At 49.4% G+C, this 20,917-nt stretch overlaps 1 protein-coding gene across 1 annotated transcript; it reads right to left on the bottom strand.

Annotated features, from left to right (window-relative positions):
* Nucleotides 1-220: 220 nt before the first annotated feature.
* Nucleotides 221-19,394, bottom strand: LOC138081887 (uncharacterized). The gene is given in 8 exon segments (XM_068974992.1): nucleotides 221-276; nucleotides 2,363-2,861; nucleotides 2,863-2,954; nucleotides 2,957-5,648; nucleotides 5,741-5,930; nucleotides 14,757-14,926; nucleotides 15,247-15,428; nucleotides 19,301-19,394. Coding segments are annotated over 8 exon segments (3,975 nt in total).
* Between the last annotated feature and the right edge of the window lie 1,523 nt (nucleotides 19,395-20,917).

Below are 20,917 nucleotides of genomic sequence, written 5' to 3'. Positions count from 1 at the left end.
TTTTAGGGTCAAAGATTGAGCTGTGTAAGCATGGAGTCAGCCCCGTGTGTGAACAGACCCACCATCCTCCCATCCGTGGTATTAGCCACCTGGCTATGGGCAAGTCCATAGGCTCAATGACATGCGCACACAGTGGAGACCTCTCTGATAATATCTTGCCCATACATAACCCTTTTCCCCATATCTCTCTCATTGTAAGGCCTACTTTTCATTTTCCCCATCAACATTGGGGAGGATCGGTGCTGTTGGCCAGGTCGTAAGAGGCGTTGAGGCCTACTGCCTCGTAATAAGGGGGAATTAAGTTGTAACATAACCAACAGGATTTAGTTGCTTCAGGATGGGTTTGATTTAAGGTAGCATAAGCTGCCTTTACTAATTTCTATAGTGGATCTGTTTGTCCAAGTTTAGCAAGGGGGCCCGCCTCTGGGTCTTTTGTTGGTCCCTGGGATGTAGGTAGGGAGGTTGTCGGGTAGAGAGTTGCATGGACCTGTTCAACGGGATTTGGACCGATACTATACATTTGTACCGGTTTTAAAACTTGACTCACAACAATGATCCCATTATAATATTCCTGGTATGGGAACCTGTCAGTTTTGGTCTGAAGCCCCCATGATATCCCATTGACCCAGGCCTTTTTTTTTTTTTTTTTTTTTTTGCTTTGTCAATGTTAAACCTTATTTTTACCTGGGCAAAGTTATGATCCTTTTCCCAATCGGAGTACGGAGGTACGGGTCCTACAAATGAGAAGTTAAGCAAGTCCCGATTTCCTACATCCCACCATCTATGCCCTGGAGTCTCCGACCCATCATTAGAAGTTACATAGTCCCAAGATTTACAATAAGAGTCCTGTATCCCCCCACAGATCTTCCAGTTGTGCCTGGGTGCACCTGGACATGCCCAGAATGCATGATTCCGGAGGTAGCCCCTCTTCCAAGGTACATTTACCAGCGGCTTAAGGTCAAGGTATAAGTCTGGCCACCAAGTATTTGGTGGATGTATTGCGGTGGTGGAGTTAAGCATCTCACGTGTTAGTCCATTTTGCAGTTTCCAGGTGATTTTGACGGGTTGGTGCGGGTTCACGCTGGCAGCTTCGGAGCAGAGTAACATGGTCATCCATTAGATGGTCCAGACGAGTTGCCTTGGTCCTGTCGACGACGCCGGAGCTCCAGCCTCAGGGGGTTGCACGGGTGCAGAGACGCTTCCCATTCTTTTTTAGTGTCTTCCTGCTCTGCTGAAGTGGCTGGGCGTACGTGGTTGCAATGCACCCAAGGCCCGATACCGTCGACCTTTAGGGCAGTTGGGGTGGTAAGAAGAACAACATAAGGACCCTTCCATTTAGGTTCTAGTCCTTGGTGTGGTGCCTTTTGACCCACACCCAATCTCCAGGGCCGATGTTATGTGAGGGGATAGTCCCCTTGTTTTGACCTTCATGTATTTCCCGGAGCAGTTTCCAGACGCGAGAATGCACTTTGCCCAAAGCCATCAAAGCCTCCTGGAATTGTCCCAAAGTAGGAGGTGGAAGTTTTTTTCCCTTCAAATATTGGACATACAGGGGGAGGTCGCCCATACAGAATTTCAAATGGGGTCAGATTAAGCTGATAAGGAGTATTAGGTGCGCGAAAGAGGGCGAAGGGAAGGAGAGTCACCCAGTCCCCGCCAGTCTCTATAGCCAATTTAGTTAAAGTTTTTTTTTTTTTTTAGGGTCCAATTCATTTTTTTTTAACTTGCCCCGAGCTCTGTGGGCTGTATTTACAATGTAATTTTCATTTGGTCCCCAGAGCTAGGGCAAGGCTCTGAACTATTTGGCTCACAAAAGCAGGTCCATTATCAGAGCCAACAGTCACTGGCAGGCCAAACCTGGGAACTATTTCTTCTAAAATCTTTTTAGCCACTACCATTGCAGTTTCTCCCTTAGTAGGAAAAGCTTCTACCCACCCTGAGAAGGTATCTACCAACAGTAACAAGTACCGGTAACCATACTTGCCTGGCCTTACCTCGGTGAAATCTATTTCCCAGTGCTGCCCTGGCCCTTCTCCCCGATACCTCAGTCCTGCGTGTTGTCTCTTTCCTGGCCTCACCTGTTGACACGCCTTACAAGCATGTACTATGTTGTTCACAGTTGTTTGGTGCCGGGGGAATCACAGACGCGCAGTTTGAAAAAGCATCAGAGTCTTTTTCTCTCCCAGATGAGTAGACGAGTGTAGATGCTCACACAGTTGCCGTCCCAACTGAGCAGGGAGTATCAAGTAACCATCGGAGTCTCGGTACCATCCATCCTCTCCTCGTTGGAGGCTGGGACGTTCCTGGATCCAGGCAAGGTCTGTGGATGAATACTCAGGGGTTGGGGGCAAAGTTCCCATACCTGGGGGTGGAAGTCCGATCGCCAACACCGGAGTAATAAAATCTTCATCAGCCGCTTTTCGAGCTGCCAGATCTGCGGCACGATTTCCTCATGCCGTGGGGCTGTCCCCTTTTTGATGTCCAGGTACATGTACTATTGACACAGCCCGAGGCAACTGCACAGCCTCCAGAAGTCGACGGATTTCTGGCAAGTTTTTAATCTCTTTTCCTTCAGCTGTCAAAAAACCCCGTTCCCGATATATCGGGCCCTGGATGTGTACCGTGCCAAAAGCATAGCGACTGTCAGTAAAAATAGTTATTCTTTTTCCTTTGGCTCTCTCTAATGCTTGAATCAGGGCAATTAACTCTGCTCTTTGTGCTGAGGTGTCTGGGGAAAGAGTCTCCGCCCATATCGTCTGTCCAGAATCATCTACCACTGCAGCCCCCGCCCGTCTCTGTCCATCTTTCACATAACTGCTTCCATCTGTAAACCATATTAGCTCACTGTTATCCAGTGGCGTTATCTGTTTCGTCCTTCCGTATTGCCGTTACCCCGGCCAGTATCTCATCGCAATCGTGGAGGGGGCTATCCCCCTCCGGATTGGGCAAGAGTAGCCGGGGTTTAGAGTGCAGGGCATTTGAAAATGAATCCGTGAGGTGTCAAGTAGCAGGGCCTGGTAGTGTGTCAGGCGGGCATTGGAAATCCATTTACCCGGGGGTTGTTTCAGAACTCTCTCTATAGCATGAGGAGTGTAGACCAAGAGTCTCTGTCCATAAGTCAGTTTATCAGCATCATGGACTAGGAGCGCGGTGGCCGCGACGATTCGGAGGCAAGGTGGCCATCCGGCTGCCACTGGGTCCAATTTCTTGGAAAGGTAAGCTATGGGACGCTTCTAAGGTCCCCACTTCTGTGTTAGTACCCCTTTTCCTATCCCTCGCCTTTCATCTATAAATAATTGGAAAGGCTTAGATGGGTCAGGAAGGGCAAGGGCAGGAGCTTCCAGCAAGGCACGCCTGAGCTCCTGAAAGGCCGTTTTCATTGACTCAGTCCATTTCCAGTCTTTGTTTTCTTTGGTCCCTTCATACAGGGGCCTGGCCTTTTCTGCAAACCCCAAGATCCATAATCGGCAATATCCCACCATTCCCAGAAATTTTCTCACTTGTCTAGGGTTGGCCGGCTCAGGGATCTGGAGGATGGTTTCTTTCATAGCCTGTGTTAGCCACCTCTGGGCCTGTTTTATCTTATAACCGAGGTATGTAACCTCTTGCTTGGCAATCTGGGCCTTTTTGGCACCGGCCCTGTAACCTAAAGTCCCCAAGGTTTGGAGAAGGTCACCTGTTGCCTCTTGGCACTCTTTCTCTGTAGCCGCTGCCAGCATGAGGTCATCAACATATTGTAATAAAACAATGGTAGGGTGTTCAACCCGATACTCATGGAGGTCTTCATCCAAGGCCTCGTTAAACAACGTGGGTGAGTTTTTGAAACCCTGTGGTAAGCGAGTCCACGTCAGCTGCACAGGAGTCTGACCACCGTCTTCCTGCCATTCGAAGGCGAAGATCTCTTGGCTTGCAAGGGCAAGAGGCAGACTGAAAAAGGCATCTTTTAAATCTAAAACAGTATACCAAACGTAGCTTGGTGGGAAGCTGCTTAGCAATGTATAAGGGTTAGGAACCGTAGGATGAATGTCACTCACCCATTTGTTGACTTCTCGCAGGTCTTGAACCGGTCTAAAATCAGTTCCCCCAGGCTTCTTTACGGGAAGCAGGGGAGTGTTCCATGGGGACCGGCACTTTCTCAAGACCCCAGTGTCTATGAGGCGTTGTATGTGAGGAGTAATTCCTTGCCGAGCCTCTTGACTCATGGGATACTGCCGCACTCTCACCGGTGTGGCACTGGCTTTCAGTTCCACAATAATTGGGGGCCTCTGTTTGGCCAGTCCCATTCCTGCTGTTTCAGCCCAGGCCTGGGGGTATCTCCGAACCCATGGCTGTACTTCAGGACTTATTGTCGCTGGGGCCTCTGGCAAGTACAGTCTGTATTCATCCTTTAATGCCAGAGACAAGACCTGAAGAGGATGCCCGATTCCATCTAAAACTGACACTTGCCCATGATCTAAATGAATTTGGGCATTTACTTTAGAGAGTAAATCTCTTCCCAGCAAGGGCGCTGGACACTCAGGTATCACCAGAAAGGAATGGGTCACCCGGTGGGCCCCCAAGTTCACATGCCGCTTTGTGGTCCATCCATATCGCTTAGTCCCGGTTGCTCCCTGCACCCAGCTGCTTTTCTTAGACATGGGTCCGTCTCTTTGGTTTAAGACTGAGTATTGAGCTCTCGTATCTACCATGAAGCCAACCAGTTTCCCCTCCACATTTATAGTTACCCAGGACTCGGGGAGGGGCGTCGAGCCCTGACCCCCCTAGTCACTATCCTCACCCGCGTAGAGGATATGACGGTCAGGAGAGCGAGTCTCGTTCTTGGGATTTTGGGGCCCCTCTTTTAAGTTTTTCTTGGGGCATTTATCTTTCCAATGTCCAATCTCCTTACAAAAGGCACATTGGTTTTTTTCAAGCTTGCGCCTTGCAGGTTTTTCCTTAGTCTTTGAGTCTAGCTTTTTCCCTTTTTGGAACCTATTTTTGTTTTCAATTCTGGCGAAAAATATCTGAGCCAGCTCTTGTTGGTTCTTACGGTTTTCTTCAGCTCTAAATTCTCTTTCTTCCCTTCTGATGCGGTCCTCTCTCCCCTCTGGGGTCTCTCTATGACTGAAAACTCTCTCTGCCGCCCTCACTAGATCTTGCAGGGACTGGTCACCCAGCCTCTCTATCTTTTGTAACTTTCTCCTAATATCGGGGGCTGCCTGATTCACAAATGCTAGCACAACTGCTGCTCGAGACTCATCTGCCTGTGGGTCCACAGGAGTATACTGTCTAAAAGCTTCCATTATCCTTTCAAGGAAGGCTGCCGGGCTCTCATTTGGCTCTTGCCTCACTGAATTTACCTTGGCCAAATTAGTTGGCTTTCTGGCGGCCGCTCTAAGGCCAGCCATGAGAGTCTGACGGTACACTCGGAGACGCTCCCTACCTTCAGCGCGTTCGAAGTCCCAGTTGGGTCGCACCAAGGGGAGCCCCTCTTCAATGAGGTGAGGCTGTATTGTGGGCCTCCCATCCACCCCTGGCACATTCTTCCGGGCTTCTGACAGGATCCGCTCGCGCTCCTCTGTAGTGAAAAGCACCTGTAACAGTTGCTGACAATCATCCCAAGTGGGGTTGTGAGTAAAGAGGATACACTCTAACAGATCAATAAGACCCTGCGGTTTCTCAGAGAAAGAGGGAGTTTGAGTCTTCCAATTGTACACATCACTAGTGGAGAAGGGCCAGTACTGATATGTCCGCTCTCCACCCTCTCTGGCTGGCCCCGCCCAGACCGGAAACGCGTGAACAGTGGAGGAGGGAATTTCCGGGCCTTCTTCTTCCGCTGCGCTGGCCATTTCCCTTGCTCTTCCCCGAGTTCCCTGGGCGGGGCCCCCTTCCCTAGGAGGAGCCGAGGGCTCTGCCCTCCTCCGGGCTTCTCCCGATGAAACTTGTGGAACCTGTGGAAGCAAGGGCGGATGTGGATCCACGTACGGGGGTGGGAACAACTCGGTTTCCAGGTCAATCAGATTAGGATACAGAGAAGAAGATTCCTGGAATACCGGCTTAGGTCGTTTTTCGTCCTGTTTTTCTTTTTCTTCAGAAGCTTTCATGACTAGCACCTGTGGGTTTAGCGAGGTTGGAGTCGGGGAAGAGGGACGGGGAGGTTTAGGAGGTTTAGAAGGAACGAGAACAAAGGGTTTAAGCCATTCCGGCGGGTTTCTCACTAGATCCTGCCAGACCAGAATGTAGGGAGTCTGATCTGGGTGCCCGGCAGGACTAGGGGTAAGCACCCTCTCTTTAACTGCCTGGATAATTTGGGGATTGAAGGTTCCTTCTTGTGGCCATCCGATGTCAAAGGTGGGGCCACTCGGCGGAACAGAAAGTCACCAGATTGCTCTTCTTCACCAGTAACGAAAGATTCTGAGCTCTAGACTTAAAATCAGAAAAATGGTCAGTCATCAGAGACAGCAGAGTAGAAGTAGATTGCCCCATGGGAACAGAGAACACGGACAATGACAAGACGACTCACACGGACAGTGCCGGCACACAGAGTCACAAAAATGACACAACAAACAGATTCCAACTCTCAATATTACTTTCAGTCTCTTTGATAGCACTAGAGACCCCTTCTCTACTTGCAAGTGTCTTACCGTCAGGACGTCCTCAGTGCCAGCTGCCCTCCCGGTTCGCTACCGGGGACCCGGCCTTACGCTGGACTTGCTTCTTCACTTTACACCTAGATGCCTCCCCAGTACGATACTGGGCCCCGGACTTAATCTAGGCCTCTGCACTGGTAGCACCGGTGCTCAGAGCTCTCAACTCCTAACGAGATTATTCCCTTCTACAGGAGAGTTGTCCTCCCCGGTAGGCCGGAGATCCTGGACGAGCCCCCAAATGTTATGCTCCGAGCCCATATCTCCGATCCAACCGCGAGAGTGAACAAGTCCACCACAGTAATGCAAAAGGAAGAAGGGAAGTTTATTTCTAGTGCGCTAGAGCTCAAGCCTCATCCGACGCAGCGGAATCAGTCGAGAGCCCCGAACAAAGGAGGATGGCGGCTTATATACAGGCAGTTCTTTGTCTCAGTTACAGGAGTAGCTGGCGTTACATGATTGGCCAGGCAGGATGAGCGCATATCCTGTCTCTTTCTGGTAAACATGACTCAGGTCCTAGAGCCCGTCGTTTGGTCCCTAACAGATAGGTTTGAATAAGCATGTTAAAATCTTCCTCAAGAGCTTCCCTGGTGGCTGAGTGGTAACGAATCCCCCTGCCAAGCAGGAGGCATGGGTTTGATCTGTGTCCAGGAAGATCTCACATGCCTGGGAGCAACTGAGCCCGTGTATCACAACTCTGGGGCTCCCCTGGGAGCTCAGACAGGAAAGACTCCGCCTGCAGTGCAGGAGACCCGGGTTCAAGCCCTGGGTTGGGAAGGTCCCCTGGAGAAGGAAATGGCAACCCACTCCAGTATTCTTGCCTGGAGAATTCCATGGGCAGAAGAGCCTGGTGGGCTGCAGTCCATGGGGTCGCAAAGAGTCAGACATGACTGAGTGACTAAGACTTTCTGCCGGGGCCCAGCCCCGGTGGATCCAGGGAATTCGAAGGTGTCTTTGGAGATAACTTACTTAATTACAGATAGAGAGGGATTAGAAGATTAGCAGAGAAAAAGAGGCTGAATAACTTGGTTTCCATGGATTACCAATCACCACCTACGCAGACCGCAGGCGTCTTCCCATTCTCCCGAAGGAGAGGAGGCACTGAGGCCCCCCCGGTCTGATCTTAGAAGCCCAGGCAAAATTAATAGGCTTGGTGGGTACCCATGCACCAGATGGGAATTCGGCCAGAAGATAGTAGGAGAGAAAAAGGGGCTGAATAACTTGGTTTACGTGGGATACCAATAAAATTCCAAGACAAGGAATTTGCACCATCTACGTTGGGCCACCAGTGCCACTTGGATATCGGAAGGTGCCCCTCCTTGGGCTCCTTCTCGCGTGGGCTTGAATACCGGGGCAAGTAAGTAGACTTGGAGGGCACCCACGCTCCAGATGGGAATTCAGCCAGAAAAACAGGGAGCAGAAAACAATGACATGAGGGAATCAGTCTTTCCGGAAACTGATCCGATTTCTTTATTTTGGGGTTTGCTTATATACCTTTTGTTACATATAGGGAGGAATACAGAGTCACGCGGGGGTCAGCAGTCCTGACCTTTATCAAAATCAGGTGCTTCACATAAATGTATAGAAAAGGTCTTAGGGATATTACATCATCTTCTGGCCAATGAGTGAGACCTGCTGACATTTTATGATCCTTTCTTTCTGATAACCAAAAAACTTATTTCTTCCAAAGGTGTTCTTTCTTAAACCAGGCACCACCCTCCAAATAAAGTTACATTCCTATAGGGTGAGGGTGTAGTGAGTTACAATCAAGAAAGGAATTTATTTAACCCAAGGTTAACAGGATTAATCTTAAAGGTTAATGCTTATTTCTCCTATATGCTTAAAGGTTAATACTTACTTCTTCCTATATGCTAGTTATATTCATTATAAGGGTAGGGAACATGGAGATTTAGCAGCAAACATCAGCCCAACAAATGAAAATCCTTTCACCAATGCTCCCCTTAAGATCTATTTAGTCTTAAGATAGTGATAAAGTTACATTTTTACATAGCAAGGACACAGTGATTTATAACAAAGTACAGTGATCTATTACACAAGAGAAAATCCATTAACTCAAAAAGTCTAGTATTGCTAACCTTAAAAACTACTATATTTCCTTTACTATATTCCAAATACATTGATTAATATATTCCCAGTTGCCTAAGGATATGGAGGCCTGGCGGCAATCATTGACTCAACAAGAAGAAAAAGCCCTATGCTAATTAAGACTCTCAAAATACTCCAAAACTCTCTGTGCTGTTTATGGTTGAGAGGTAGTAAACAATCATGTGGCAGGAGTATGGATAATCCTGTCACACAAGCTAATCTGTCAGCAGAGAGGTTTGACCTGAGACGTCCTTGTCCCACCCAGAGCAGGGAATTAGCAGCAATTATTGACACAACAACCCTTCACTAATATAATTCCTAACCAACCCACTATACTAATAATTTCTAACTCCCCAAAAGAATTTGCCTTTAGTAAGTCTAAAACATCTCGTGCCTCTCAGATTGGGAGGCTGTAAACAATCACATGTGGCCGGACTAACCTATACAGGTGGGCTAGATAACCTTCAGAGGAGTCCGTAAGCTGAAACGCTCTTGTCACGCCCAGGAATTTTTATTGCCTTGGAGCTGCATGTTTACTCCTTCTCCGAGAGAAACGGTGATGGGGAGAGCCCCCCGTAAAGTCAGAGGTGTAGGTGAGAGCATCAAACAGACTCTGGTTTTGGGGTAGATGCTCGGGAACAGGGGGTTTCCTGAGGCTTGATCACGCCTTTGCGTATGCCAAGCCTCCTTCCTCATGACCTTTGCCATGGGTGGAGCTCCTCACACTGGCCCCAGGCAACTTTCCACAACTATTAAGCCTGTGCTCCAGAGCCTGGGAGCTGCCACTACTCACCTGGAGCCCGTGCTCCCCAAGAGAAGCTATCACAGCGAGAAACGCATGGACCACACCTAGAAAAGCAGCTCTGAGCACAGCCCTGAAATGTCTTCTCTGGCGGCTCAGAGGCTAAAGCGTCTGCCTGGAATGCAGGAGACCCGGGTTCAATCCCTGGATCGGGAACATCCCCTGGAGAAGGCAATGGAAGCCCACTCCAGTACTCTTGCCTGGAGAATCCCATCGAGGGAGGAGCCTGGTAGTCTACAGTCCATGGGGTCGCAAAGATTCGGACACGACTGAGCGACTTTACTTACTTACTTCACTTAAGTATTTAAAAGAAATCTTCAGCACAGGAGGAGGGAGCGGATGAGATGTATGGAGAGAGTAAGGTGGAAATTTACAGTGCCATATGTAAAACAGATAGCCGATGGGAATTTGCTGTATGACTCAGGGAACTCAAACAGGGGCTCTGTGACAATCTAGAAGGGTGGGGTGGGGAAGGCAATGGAAGGGAGGCTCAGGAGGGAGGGGACATGGGCAGACCCCTGGCTGAGTCTTGTTGATGTTTGACGGAAAGCAACAACATTCTGTAAAGTGGCCAAAAAAAAAATCTCCAGCAAACCCAAGGGTCCTCAGTTACTCTCTTGTTTAGTCGCTCGGTCCGATTCTTCTTGCAATTCCATGGACTGCAGCACATCAGGCTACCCTGTCCTTCGGTATCTCCTGGAGTTTGCTCAGATTCATGTCCATTGAGTGAGTCAGCGATGTTATCTAACCATCTTATCCTCTGCCGCCCTATACTTTTGCCTTCAATCTTAGTTACTTTCAGAAATTCTTAACTATGACTTGCAATTCAGCCTTAGGCCAGAGGACATATGTAATCTGGTGTTTAAGGCAGATCCTGTCAGGTTCAGAGGAGGAAGATACAGGCAGAGGAATGTGAAAAGCCATCTTGTCTTTCTTTTATTCACAGGTAATTTAATTGTGGCATTTTATAGAAAGTCCATTTTAAATTCTTGAGAATGCCCGGAAACCTCAAAATACCAGTTAAGTTAGGCATCCAATTCTGTGTAGACTCTTTCCGAACCATGGCAATCTGACACAGTTTTAAGAGAGTTAAGTTTGGGGAGCTGGAAAGTTCTTTATAACAGCAATGATGTGTAACCAAGCACATCATACCGGGCCTTCCAGGGACACACCCACCCTCGCCTTCTCCACCCGCCTCCTGTTTGTAGAAGAAAGAACTGTAGTCTCCTAGGCCTTCCCCCAACCCCATCCCAAAGAACAGATGTAATCACAGAAGTGGGAAAACGTAGAGAGAGAGGAAAACAGTCAAGCAAAACAAAATAGTAATAGTTTAGCCATTCAAGTCAAAGACCTTGAGTTCCTTCTCAAACACTATAGATAACGTCCTGAGCCGTGTCCTCTGGGCGATTTTGCAGATACTGAAACCCAGCCAGTGGAAGAAGTAACTAACCTGTGTGCTGCCCACAAACAGAGCCCGGAGTGGCAGAAACCAGAAGAGGGATGATGTTGACCCTCGATGACCTCACGACCAACCAATCAGAGCCGTGTGCACCAGTTTATGACACAACCCACCTTCCTCAGTCTTCAAAAATCTCCTGACCTTATTACTGACTGAAGAATTTCACTACTTTTTAAATAGCACTGAGGCTCGTACCTCCTTGTCAGTCTCACGGGGGTGAAGGATTTCCTGTGTGATTTGATGGCACGAGCGTTAGTTTTGTTCTGATCAGTGGGCTTAGGAATAATTACTGTGATTGTTTGTGGAATCTCCCAGCAAAGGTTCCAGCCTCTTGCCAGAAGTTAGGGGTCTGTTCTTTTAAATCCCCTCTAGGGTGTTTCCTTTGGGCTAATTTTACCTGATGTTTGAGCTTCACCAAAAAGCACGTAGACTATCTGATACAGATCTGAGAAACCAGGTTAGTAGGTTTGAATAAGCATGTTAAAATCTTCCTCAGGGGTTTCCCTGGTGGGTGAGTGGTAAAGAATCCCCCTGCCAATTCAGGAGACACTGGTTCAGTCCCCGGTCCAGGAAGATCCTACATCCCTCGGAGCAACTGAGCCCACGCACCACAACTCTGGGGCTGCCCTGCTGGCTCAGACAGTGAAAAGGTGAAAGTGAAGCCGTGCAGCCGTGTCCGACTCTTTGGGACCCCATGGACTGTAGCCCACCAAGCTCCTCCGTCCATGAGGTTTTCCAAAGAGTGCTGGAGTGCGTCGCCATTTCCTTCTCCACAGACAGTGGAGAGTCCGCCTGCAATGCAGGAGACACCCCGGTCGAAGGATTCTTCTTCCCCTGGAGGAGGGTATGGCAGCCCACTCCAGTATCTTGCCTGGAGAATCCCATGGACAGAGGAGCCAGGCAGGCTACAGTCCATGGAGTCGAAAAGAGCTGGACGTGACTGAGCGAATAAGCACGCTGGGTTTTGCAGCCTCCGCCTGCCCTCTTCCTCCTGCTGGTGGTAAAGTATTCTCACTTCCTCAGGATGAATCTCTTCCCTTGGGATCTGTGTGCATGCCCAGTGGTTTCCAGAGCTCCTTGGTGGATGGCATCACCAACTCGATGGACATGAGATGGTCGCAAAGAGTCAGACAGGATTGACTGAGTGACTGAACAGCAGTTCAGTTCAGCTCAGTCGTGTCCGACTCTGTAATCCCACGGACTGCGGCTCACCAGGCCTCCCTGTCCATCACCAACTCCCAGAGCTTGCTCAAAAGAGTCAGTGATGCCATTCAACCATCTCACCACCCTTCTCCTGCTTTCAGTCTTTCCCAGCATCAGGGTTTTTCCAATGAGTCAGCTCTTCCCATCAGGTGGCCAAAGCATTGGAGTTTCAGCTTCACCATCAGTCCTTCCAATGAATATTCAGGATTAATTTCCCTTAGGATGGACTGCTTTGATCTCCTTGCTGTCCAAGGGACTCTCAAGAGTCTTCTCCAACACCACAGTTCAAAAGCATCAATTCTTCAGTGCTCAGCTTTCTTTATGGGCCAGCTCTCACATCCATACATGATCAATGAAAGAAACCATAACTTTGATTAGGTGGACCTTTGTCTGCAAAGTAATGTCTCTGCTTTTTAATATGCTATCTAGGTTTGTCATAGCTTTTCTTCCAAGGAGCAAGTGTCTTTTAATTTCATAGCTGCAGTCACCATCTACGGTGATTTTAGAACCCAAGGAACTGAAGTCTGTCACTGTTTCCATTGTTTCCCCATCTATTTGCCATGTAGTGATGGGACCGGATGCCATGATCTTCGTTTTTTGAATGTTGAGTTTTAAGCCAGCTTTTTCACTCTCCTCTTTCACTTTCATCAAGAGGCTCTTTAGTTCCTCTTTGCTTTCTGCCATAAGGGTGGTATCATCTGCATATCTGATGTTATTGATATTTCTCCCGGCAATCTTGATTCCAGCTTGTGCTTCATCCAGCCCAGCATTTCACATGATGTACTCTACATATAAGTTAAATAAGCAGGGTGACAATATACAGCCTTGATGTACTCCTTTCCCAATTTGGAACCAGTCTGTTGTTCCATGTCTGGTTCTAACTGTTGCTTCTTGACCTGCATACAGATTTCTCAGGAGGCAGCTAAGGTGGTCTGGTATTCCCGTCTCTAAGAATTTTCCAGTTAGTTGTGATCTACACAAAGGCTTTGGCATAGTCAATAAAGGAGAAATAGATGCTTTTCTGGAACTCTTGCTTTTTTGATGATCCAGCGGATGTTGGCAATTTGATCTCTGGTTCCTCTGCCTTTTCTAAATCCTGCTTGAACATCTGCAAGTTCTCAGTTCATGTACTATTGAAGCCTGGCTTGGAGAATTTTGAGTGTTCCTTTACTAGCATGTGAGGTGAGTGCAAATGTGCGGTAGTTTGAGGATTCTTTGGCATTGTATTTCTTTGGGATTGAATGAAAATTGATCTTTCCAGTCCTGTGGCCACTGCTGAGTCTTCCAAATTTGCTGGCATATTGAGCGCAGCACTGTCACAGCAGCATCTTTCAGGACTTGAAGTCGCTCAGGTGGAATTCCATCGCTGCTTTGTTCGCAGTGATGCTTCCTGAGGCCCACTTGGCTTCGGACCCCAGGATGTCTGGCTCGAGGTGAGTGATCACGCCATCATGGTTATCTGGGTCATGAAGATCTTTTTTGTACAGTTAATTCTTCTGTGTATTCTTGCCACCTCTTCTTAATATCTTCTGCTTCTGTTAGGTTCATACCATTTCTGTCCTTTATTGTGCTCATCTTTGCATGAAATGTTCCCCTGGTATCTCTAATTTTCTTGAAGAGATCTCTAGTCTTTCCTGTTCTATTGTTTTCCTCTATTTCTTTGCACTGATCACTAAGGAAGGCTTTCTTATTTCTCCCCGTTATTCTTTGGAGCTCTGCATTCAGATGGATATATCTTTCCTTTTTTTCCCTTTTACTTCTCTTCTATTCACAGCTATTTGTAAGGCCTCCTCAGACAGCCATTTTGCTTTTTTGCATTTCTTTTTCTTGGGGATGGTCCTGATTACTGCCTCCTGTACAATGTCACGAACTTCCGTCCATGGTTCTTCAGGCACTGTGTCTATTAGGTCTAATTCCTTGAATCTATTTCTCACTTCCACTGTATAATTGCAAGGGATTTGATTTAGGTCATACCCGAATGGTCTAGTGGTTTTCCCTACTTTCTTCAATTTAAATCTGAATTTGGCAATAAGGAGTTCATGATCTGAGCCACAGTCAGCTCCTGGTCTTGTTTTTGCTGACTATGTAGAGCTTCTCCATCTTTGGCTGCAAAGAATATAATCAATCTGATTTCGGTGTTGACCGTCTGGTGATGTCCATGTGTAGAGTCTTCTCTTGTGTTGTTGGAAGAGGGTGTTTGCTATGACCAGTGCGTTCTCTTGGCAAAACTGTTAGCCACTCACTAGCATACGAAATTACCCAGCCTATAAAAACTAACCCTGCCTCACTTCAGGACCTCACTGGCCCTCTGCGAGGCCCCACAGTCTGTCTGTGGGGTGTGCGTCTCCCTGACTTGAATGAATCCACTTCTTACCCATCACTTTTGTCTCTCACTGAATTCTTTCTGCGATGAGGCATCAGGAACCTGAGCTTCCCTGGGTCCTGACACCAGGTTCTGTTGGTTGTGGCTGGGTTCTCATCCCAATCTGAGGTAAACGTTTCGCCCCTGGCTTCCACTCTCCCGCCGTCAGCTCCAGAGAAGGGGGTCTAACAAGGCCACCTTCGCCTTGTCCGGCGGGTGGTTCCCAGGTAAGCAGGGGAAGGGAGGACGCGGAGATCGCCCGACGGCTGTCTGAGCAGCTGCGCGCCCCCTGAGAGGCCGGCAAGAGAGGAGATGCCGGCTGCGGAAGGGCCCGGGTCCCTTGCAGAAGGGCCCCGCGGAAGACGCCCCTGCGGAAGCGCAGGGTGAGGGGCGGTGGCAGCTGGAGGCGGCCGCTCCGCCCACATGCGGTCTGTGACCTCGCCGCTCCCCCAGTCCCTCGCGGCGGGTACAGGCCCTGGGAGGGCCCTCGGGCCGCCCGACCTCTGGACGCGCCGCCGCCAGGCCCGGGGCCCCCCGGCGACCCACCTGGAGGAACAGTCTCTGACCAGGGGCCCACAGTTCGTTTCTTGACTTGAGTGATCAAAAATGCAAATTCTGTGGGACCCCTATTTAGTTCCAGGTGAGCACGGGCGCCCTAGGGCAGAGCTCAGGGGCATCTGACAGCTACGCAGGGGTCCCGGCACAGCGGACGAGACCCTGGGCCCCGGGCCTGCTTCCGGAGACGCTCTCCCGGCCCAGGGCGGCCGGGGCGGCGGCGGCGGCCAGGCGCGGGCAGGGGCCCTCCCGTGAGTGCCCGCAAGGGGGCGGTGTGGGCTAGCGCTTCCAGGGCCGCCGGCGGCCGGCCGCAGCCTGGGGCAGAGCCCAGAGGGCGTGGAAGAGCCCTCCCCACGTCCGGGGCAGCTCCCCACTCCTGGCTGCTCCTGGGCACACGGAATCCACCCCTGCTGGCCCCCAACCCCTCCTTACATCGCTCGCTACCTTGTTCATCTCCAAGGTCATCTCAGAGGCAGGGACGTCACCCTGCTTCCCCTTCCTGGGCACTTCCGTCCTGTGGTTGTAAAGTGGGGTCCAATCCAGAGTCTGCCGTGGCCCTAAGGAGGTGTCCCCACACCTCAGGCTCCCTCCCTGGGGTGGGCTCACAGAGGGTCTCTGGACTGGGGGACCCTCAGGAGCAGGGGGGCCCAGTGTCCATTTACAGGACGCTGAGACCCCAGGTGTGTCCCAACCACCCACCCTCAGAGCCCAGAACACTGGGAACCGGGTCTGCCCTCCAGGCAGGATGTCGTGGGGTTTCTTGAGGGAATCTGATCATCTAGAGATCCTGCCAGGTCATCGTGTGCTAAAGCTTGCAGTGCAGGAGCCCCCTTAGGCCAGTTCAACTGGACCCAGACGTCGGAAGGACCCTTGGCTCGTGAAGATCAGGACAAACAAACAGGAAAAAGGGGCCTGGGAGGAAACAGAGACGGCTGGGAGAAGACGGCTTAGAAAAACTGGAACTGTTCACCTCAGATTGGGAATTGAACCCACGTGGCAGGGACTTGAACTTGGACGACACCCACAGAACCTGCTGTCAGGACCTAGTGAAGCTCAGGTTCTTGGTGTCTCATCACAGAAAATTCTGTGAGAGACAAAGTGATAGGTAAGAAGTGGATTTATTCAGATTCAGAGAGAAGCACGCTCCACAGACAGAGTGTGGGCCCTTGCTGAGGGCGAGTGAGACCGTGAAGCGTGGCCTGGTTAGTTTTTATCAGTTCAGTTCAGTCGCTCAGTTGTGTCCGACTCTTTGCGACCCCGTGACTGCAGCACGCCAGGCCTCCCTGTCCATCACCATCTCCCAGAGCGTGCTCAAACTCATGTCCATTGAGTCGGTGATGCCATCCAACCATCTCATCCTTGTCATCCCCCTCTCCTCCCGCCTTCAATCTTTCCCAGCATCAGGGTCTTTTCCAGGGAGTCAGCTCTTCACATCAGGTGACCAAAGTATTGGCGTTTCAGCTTCAGCATCTGTCCTTCCAATGAATATTCAGGACTGATTTCCCTTAGGATGGACTGCTTTGATCTCCTTGCTGTCCAAGGGACTCTCAAGAGTCTTCTCCAACACCACAATTCAAAAGCATCAATTCTTTGGTGCTCACCTTTCTTTATGGTCCAACTCTCACATCCATACATGACTACTGGAAAAACCATAGCTTTGACCATACCGATCTTTGTCAGCAAAGTAATATGTATGCTTTATAATATGCTGTCTAGGTTGCTCATAGCTCTTCTTCCAAGGAGCAAGCATCTTTTAATTTCCTGGAAGCAGTCACCGTCTGCAGTGATTTTGAAGCCCAAGAAAGTAAAGCCTGTCACTGTTTCCATTGTTTCCCCATCTATTTGTCATGAAATGATGGGACCGGATGCCATGACCTTAGTTTTTTGACTGTTGAGCTTTAAGCCAATTTTTCACTCTCCTCTTTCACCTTCATCAAGAGGCTCTTTAGTTCCTCTTTGCTTTCTGCCATAACGGTGGTGTCATCTGCGTATCTGAGGGTATTGATAGTTCTCCCGGCAATCTTGATTCCAGCTGGCACTTCATCCATCTGGGCATTTCAAATGATGTACTCTGCATAGAAGTTAAATAAGCTGGGTGACAATATACAACCTTAATGTACTACTTTCCCAGTTTGGAACCAGTCTATTGTTCCATGTCTGGTTCTAACTGTTGCTCCTTGACCTGCATACAGATTTCTCAGGAGGCAGGTCAGGTGGTCTGGTATCCCCATCTCTTTAAGAATTTTCCAGTTTTTTGATCCACACAGTCAAAGGCTTTGGCGTAGTTTTTAGTTTTTATAGACTGGGTAATTTCATCTACTAATGAGTGGGGGAATATTTCAGTTATTTTGGGGAAGGAGTGGAGATTTCCAGGAACTGGGCCGCCGCCCGCTCCATGGTCTTACGACAGTGCCTTGGAACTGTCATGGCGCCTCTCTGTGTGTCATTTAGCCTGCCGATCGAGGTTCAAGTTCTAATCAAAGTGGACTTGTCTGCAGTCTTGGACCCACTTGATTCTAATCAGTTCATGTTGTCCTTGGGCTATGCCATTCTCTCAGAAGCTGTGCCCTGCCCCTTGCCCTCCTGTTACAAAACCTTCATTAATATCCTCAGGAAGGAAAGAGAAAATTATGTATTCATGAAGCAAAAACCAGCTGCTTTGAAGAAGGAATGTTACAGAATACAAGAGCTCTTGGGAATTAAAAAGACCATCATAGAAATTGAAAATTCAGTAGAAGAGTTGGAAGATAAGGTTGAGGAAATCTTGGAGAAAGTAGAGCAAAGAGTTGGAGGGGATAGTTAAAAATAAGAAAAAAACAAGAGAAGAAAGTACCATATTAGAGAACTTATCTAACAGACCCAAGGCTCCCCTGGTAGCTCAGCTGGTAAAGAATCTGCCTGCAGTTCTGGAGACCTGGGTTCAGTCCGTGGGTTGGGAAGATCCCCTGGAGGAGGGCATGGCAACCCACTCCAGTCTTGCCTGGAGAATCCCATGGACGGGGGAGCCTGGCGGGCCATGACTGAGCGAGTAAGCACAACACGGCTCGGAGACCTGACATCTACTTAAAAGGAATTCTAGAAAGAGAACTGGAAGGAAGAAAATCATCTAAGAAACAGTGGAACAGAGATCACAGAAATTTGGGAATTCCCTGGCAGTCCAGTGTTTAAGATTCCATGTTTTCATTGCCAAGGGCCTGGATTCAATCGCTGGTTGGGAAACTAAGATCCCACAAGTTGTGAGGTCAAAAAAAAAGACAAAAGAAAAAAGGCGTTTTCACAGAAATTAAACCTGAGTCTCCAGACTGAAAGGAGCTACTGAATGCCCAGATCCGAACACGAAAATAGATGCATAGTAGACGCACAGCCAAGTAGAATTTCAGAACCCTGGACACAAAGAGGAAAGGCTTCCCTGGCAGTCCAGTGGCTAAGCCTCCACGCTCCCAGTTCAGAGGGCTGGGTTTCTATCCCCGGTCAGGGACCTAGATGCCACGCACCACAACTAAAGGTCCCTCAGGCCACAGTGAAGGCAAAAGACCTTGTATGCTGCCAGTAAGGCCTAGCGCAGCCAAATAAGTCAATATCAAACCCCCAAACCACCACACAGGGGTCCAGAGAGAAACAACAGGTGACATACAAGGGACCAGCGTCAGAATGACGTCAGCCTTCCCACAGCTGGAGAGCGGTGGATAAAACCTCTCAGTGTGCTGTGCTCAGACTCTTGGCAGCCCTATTCTCCTCCCAGCAAGAACACCGGCGTGGGCTGCCATGCCCTCCTCCAGGGGATCTTCCCAACCCAGGGATCAAACTCAGGTCTCCCACATTGCAAGTGGATTTTTTTACCAGCTGAGCCACAAGGGAAGCCCAAGAATACTGGAGTGGGTAGCCTGTCCCTTCTCCAGGGGATCTTCCTGACCCAGGAATTGAGCGGGGCCTGCTGCACTGCAGGTGGATTCTTTACCAGCTGAGCAGCCGGGGAAGCCCGATGATAGAGGGTGGAGGTGGACCGGTGGGCTCTGTGCAGCTAGGATTCTACATCCATCCAGAGGGAGGGGAGCTTTGCCAGTTGCGGTGCCCATGGTGCCCTACACCGGCAGTCATGCCACCCAAGGGCCGTCTGAGCCGTGGCCCAGCGTACCACAGACAAGGCGGCAGCCTCGGCAAGGTGACCGGGCCTGGAGGCGACTGACCCATGGAGGCTGCGGTGCGGGCGCCTGGAGCCTCTTCTGCTCCTGGGCCTCTGCTGGTGGAGACGTCCGTGTCTCCGTGAAGGCTGGCAGCCATGCAGCCCGGATTTAGGCAGCCCACCAGTCCATCTCCAAACCTGTGGTATCCTGTTATCAGAAACGTGTGTATGAGGCTTCCGAGGAGATCAACAAACCCTCATCCAGTATGACCGGACCCTACTGGTTGCTGATCCCTGTTGCTTCGAATCCAAAAAGTCTGGGGGTCCTGGTGCTTATGCCTGCTACCAGAAATCCCACTGACAAGACATCATGAGATTCAGGGTTCACCTTTATAATACAAAATGTTGTGGGATTTAAGGTTTCAAGGGAAAAAAAAGAGTGAGGGGAGAAGAGAGATACTTTCAGAATGATAAGGCCTCAAACAATTCACATTCCTGCACTCTTTCTGGGGGCTTCCCAGGCGGCTCAGCGGTAAACAATCTGCCTGCCAACGCAGGAGACACAGGAGACACGGGTTCGATCCTCAAGCTGGGAAGATCCCCTGGAGAAGGAAATGACAACCCACTCCTGCATTCTTGTCTGGGAAACCCATGGATAGAGGAGCCTGGTGGCGAGTCCATTGGATCACAGAAGAGCCGGACGCGATTTAGCGACTAAATAACCCTTTCTGAGGAAGTTACTTGATGAGCTCCACCAAACAGGGGGAGGAAAGCAAGAAAGAGGAAGGCGTGGGAAGCAGGAAACAGGGGATCCTGTAGCTGAGAACAGCAGGGGGACCTCGGGGCGTTGGTGAGGCCGCCCCAGAGCTCGGCTGAGCCCCAGCGAGAAAGCAGAGTCTGTGTCAAGGCGATAGATACTGTCACTCAATCTACCTGATACACAGATGTCTTGGGGGAGACATGGACATGGGGTTGAATTGGGAGTTGAATTGGTATTGAGAATTAAGCAAAAACAAAAACCAAAAAAAAACGACGTTAGCTCCGGGGGAAAGGAGAAGTTGAGCAAGAAAGGAAAAGTTATATGTTGTGTGGCTCAGACAAGAGCACTGTTCATGCAGTGTCATCATGATGTCAGCCACGACCGTCAATCTGAACAAAATGATACTGGAGGTCAGGAAGTCCTGATGCAAGTGCTGGGTTGGGGATACAGAGGTGAAACCCAAAAAGTGAATTAAAAGTTGTGATGGAAAACGAAGGGAGATGGACTGCTATGTTTTGTAGGAAGGTTTGTCAAGCTAACTACATTACATGCATGTCAGTATAAATCTGATAACGAATAGAACCAAAATTTAAAACACACACCCTAGGGAATTCCCTGGTGATCCAGAGGTTAGTGTTCCATGCTTCCATTGCTCAGGGGCCCAGGTTCCATCTCCTGGTGGGGAATGAAACCCTATAAGCCAGGTGGCCTCAAACAGCAAGAACAACCCCACATAAATGAGTCACATGCTGATTTTATCTTGTAAATCAGCAGGATGTGAATTTGTGCTCAGTGTGGACTCATTTTTGTGCACCCCTGGAAAGACTGAACACAAATTATTTTTTGTTGTTGTTGTTTAGACGCTAAGTCGCGTCCAACTCTTTTGCGATCCCATGGACTGTAGCCCACCAGGCTCCTCTG

The sequence above is a fragment of the Capricornis sumatraensis genome, chromosome 7, assembly GCF_032405125.1.
Source record: "Capricornis sumatraensis isolate serow.1 chromosome 7, serow.2, whole genome shotgun sequence".
Classification (NCBI taxonomy): domain Eukaryota; kingdom Metazoa; phylum Chordata; class Mammalia; order Artiodactyla; family Bovidae; genus Capricornis; species Capricornis sumatraensis.
This window is presented reverse-complemented; position numbering and strand designations above follow the sequence as displayed.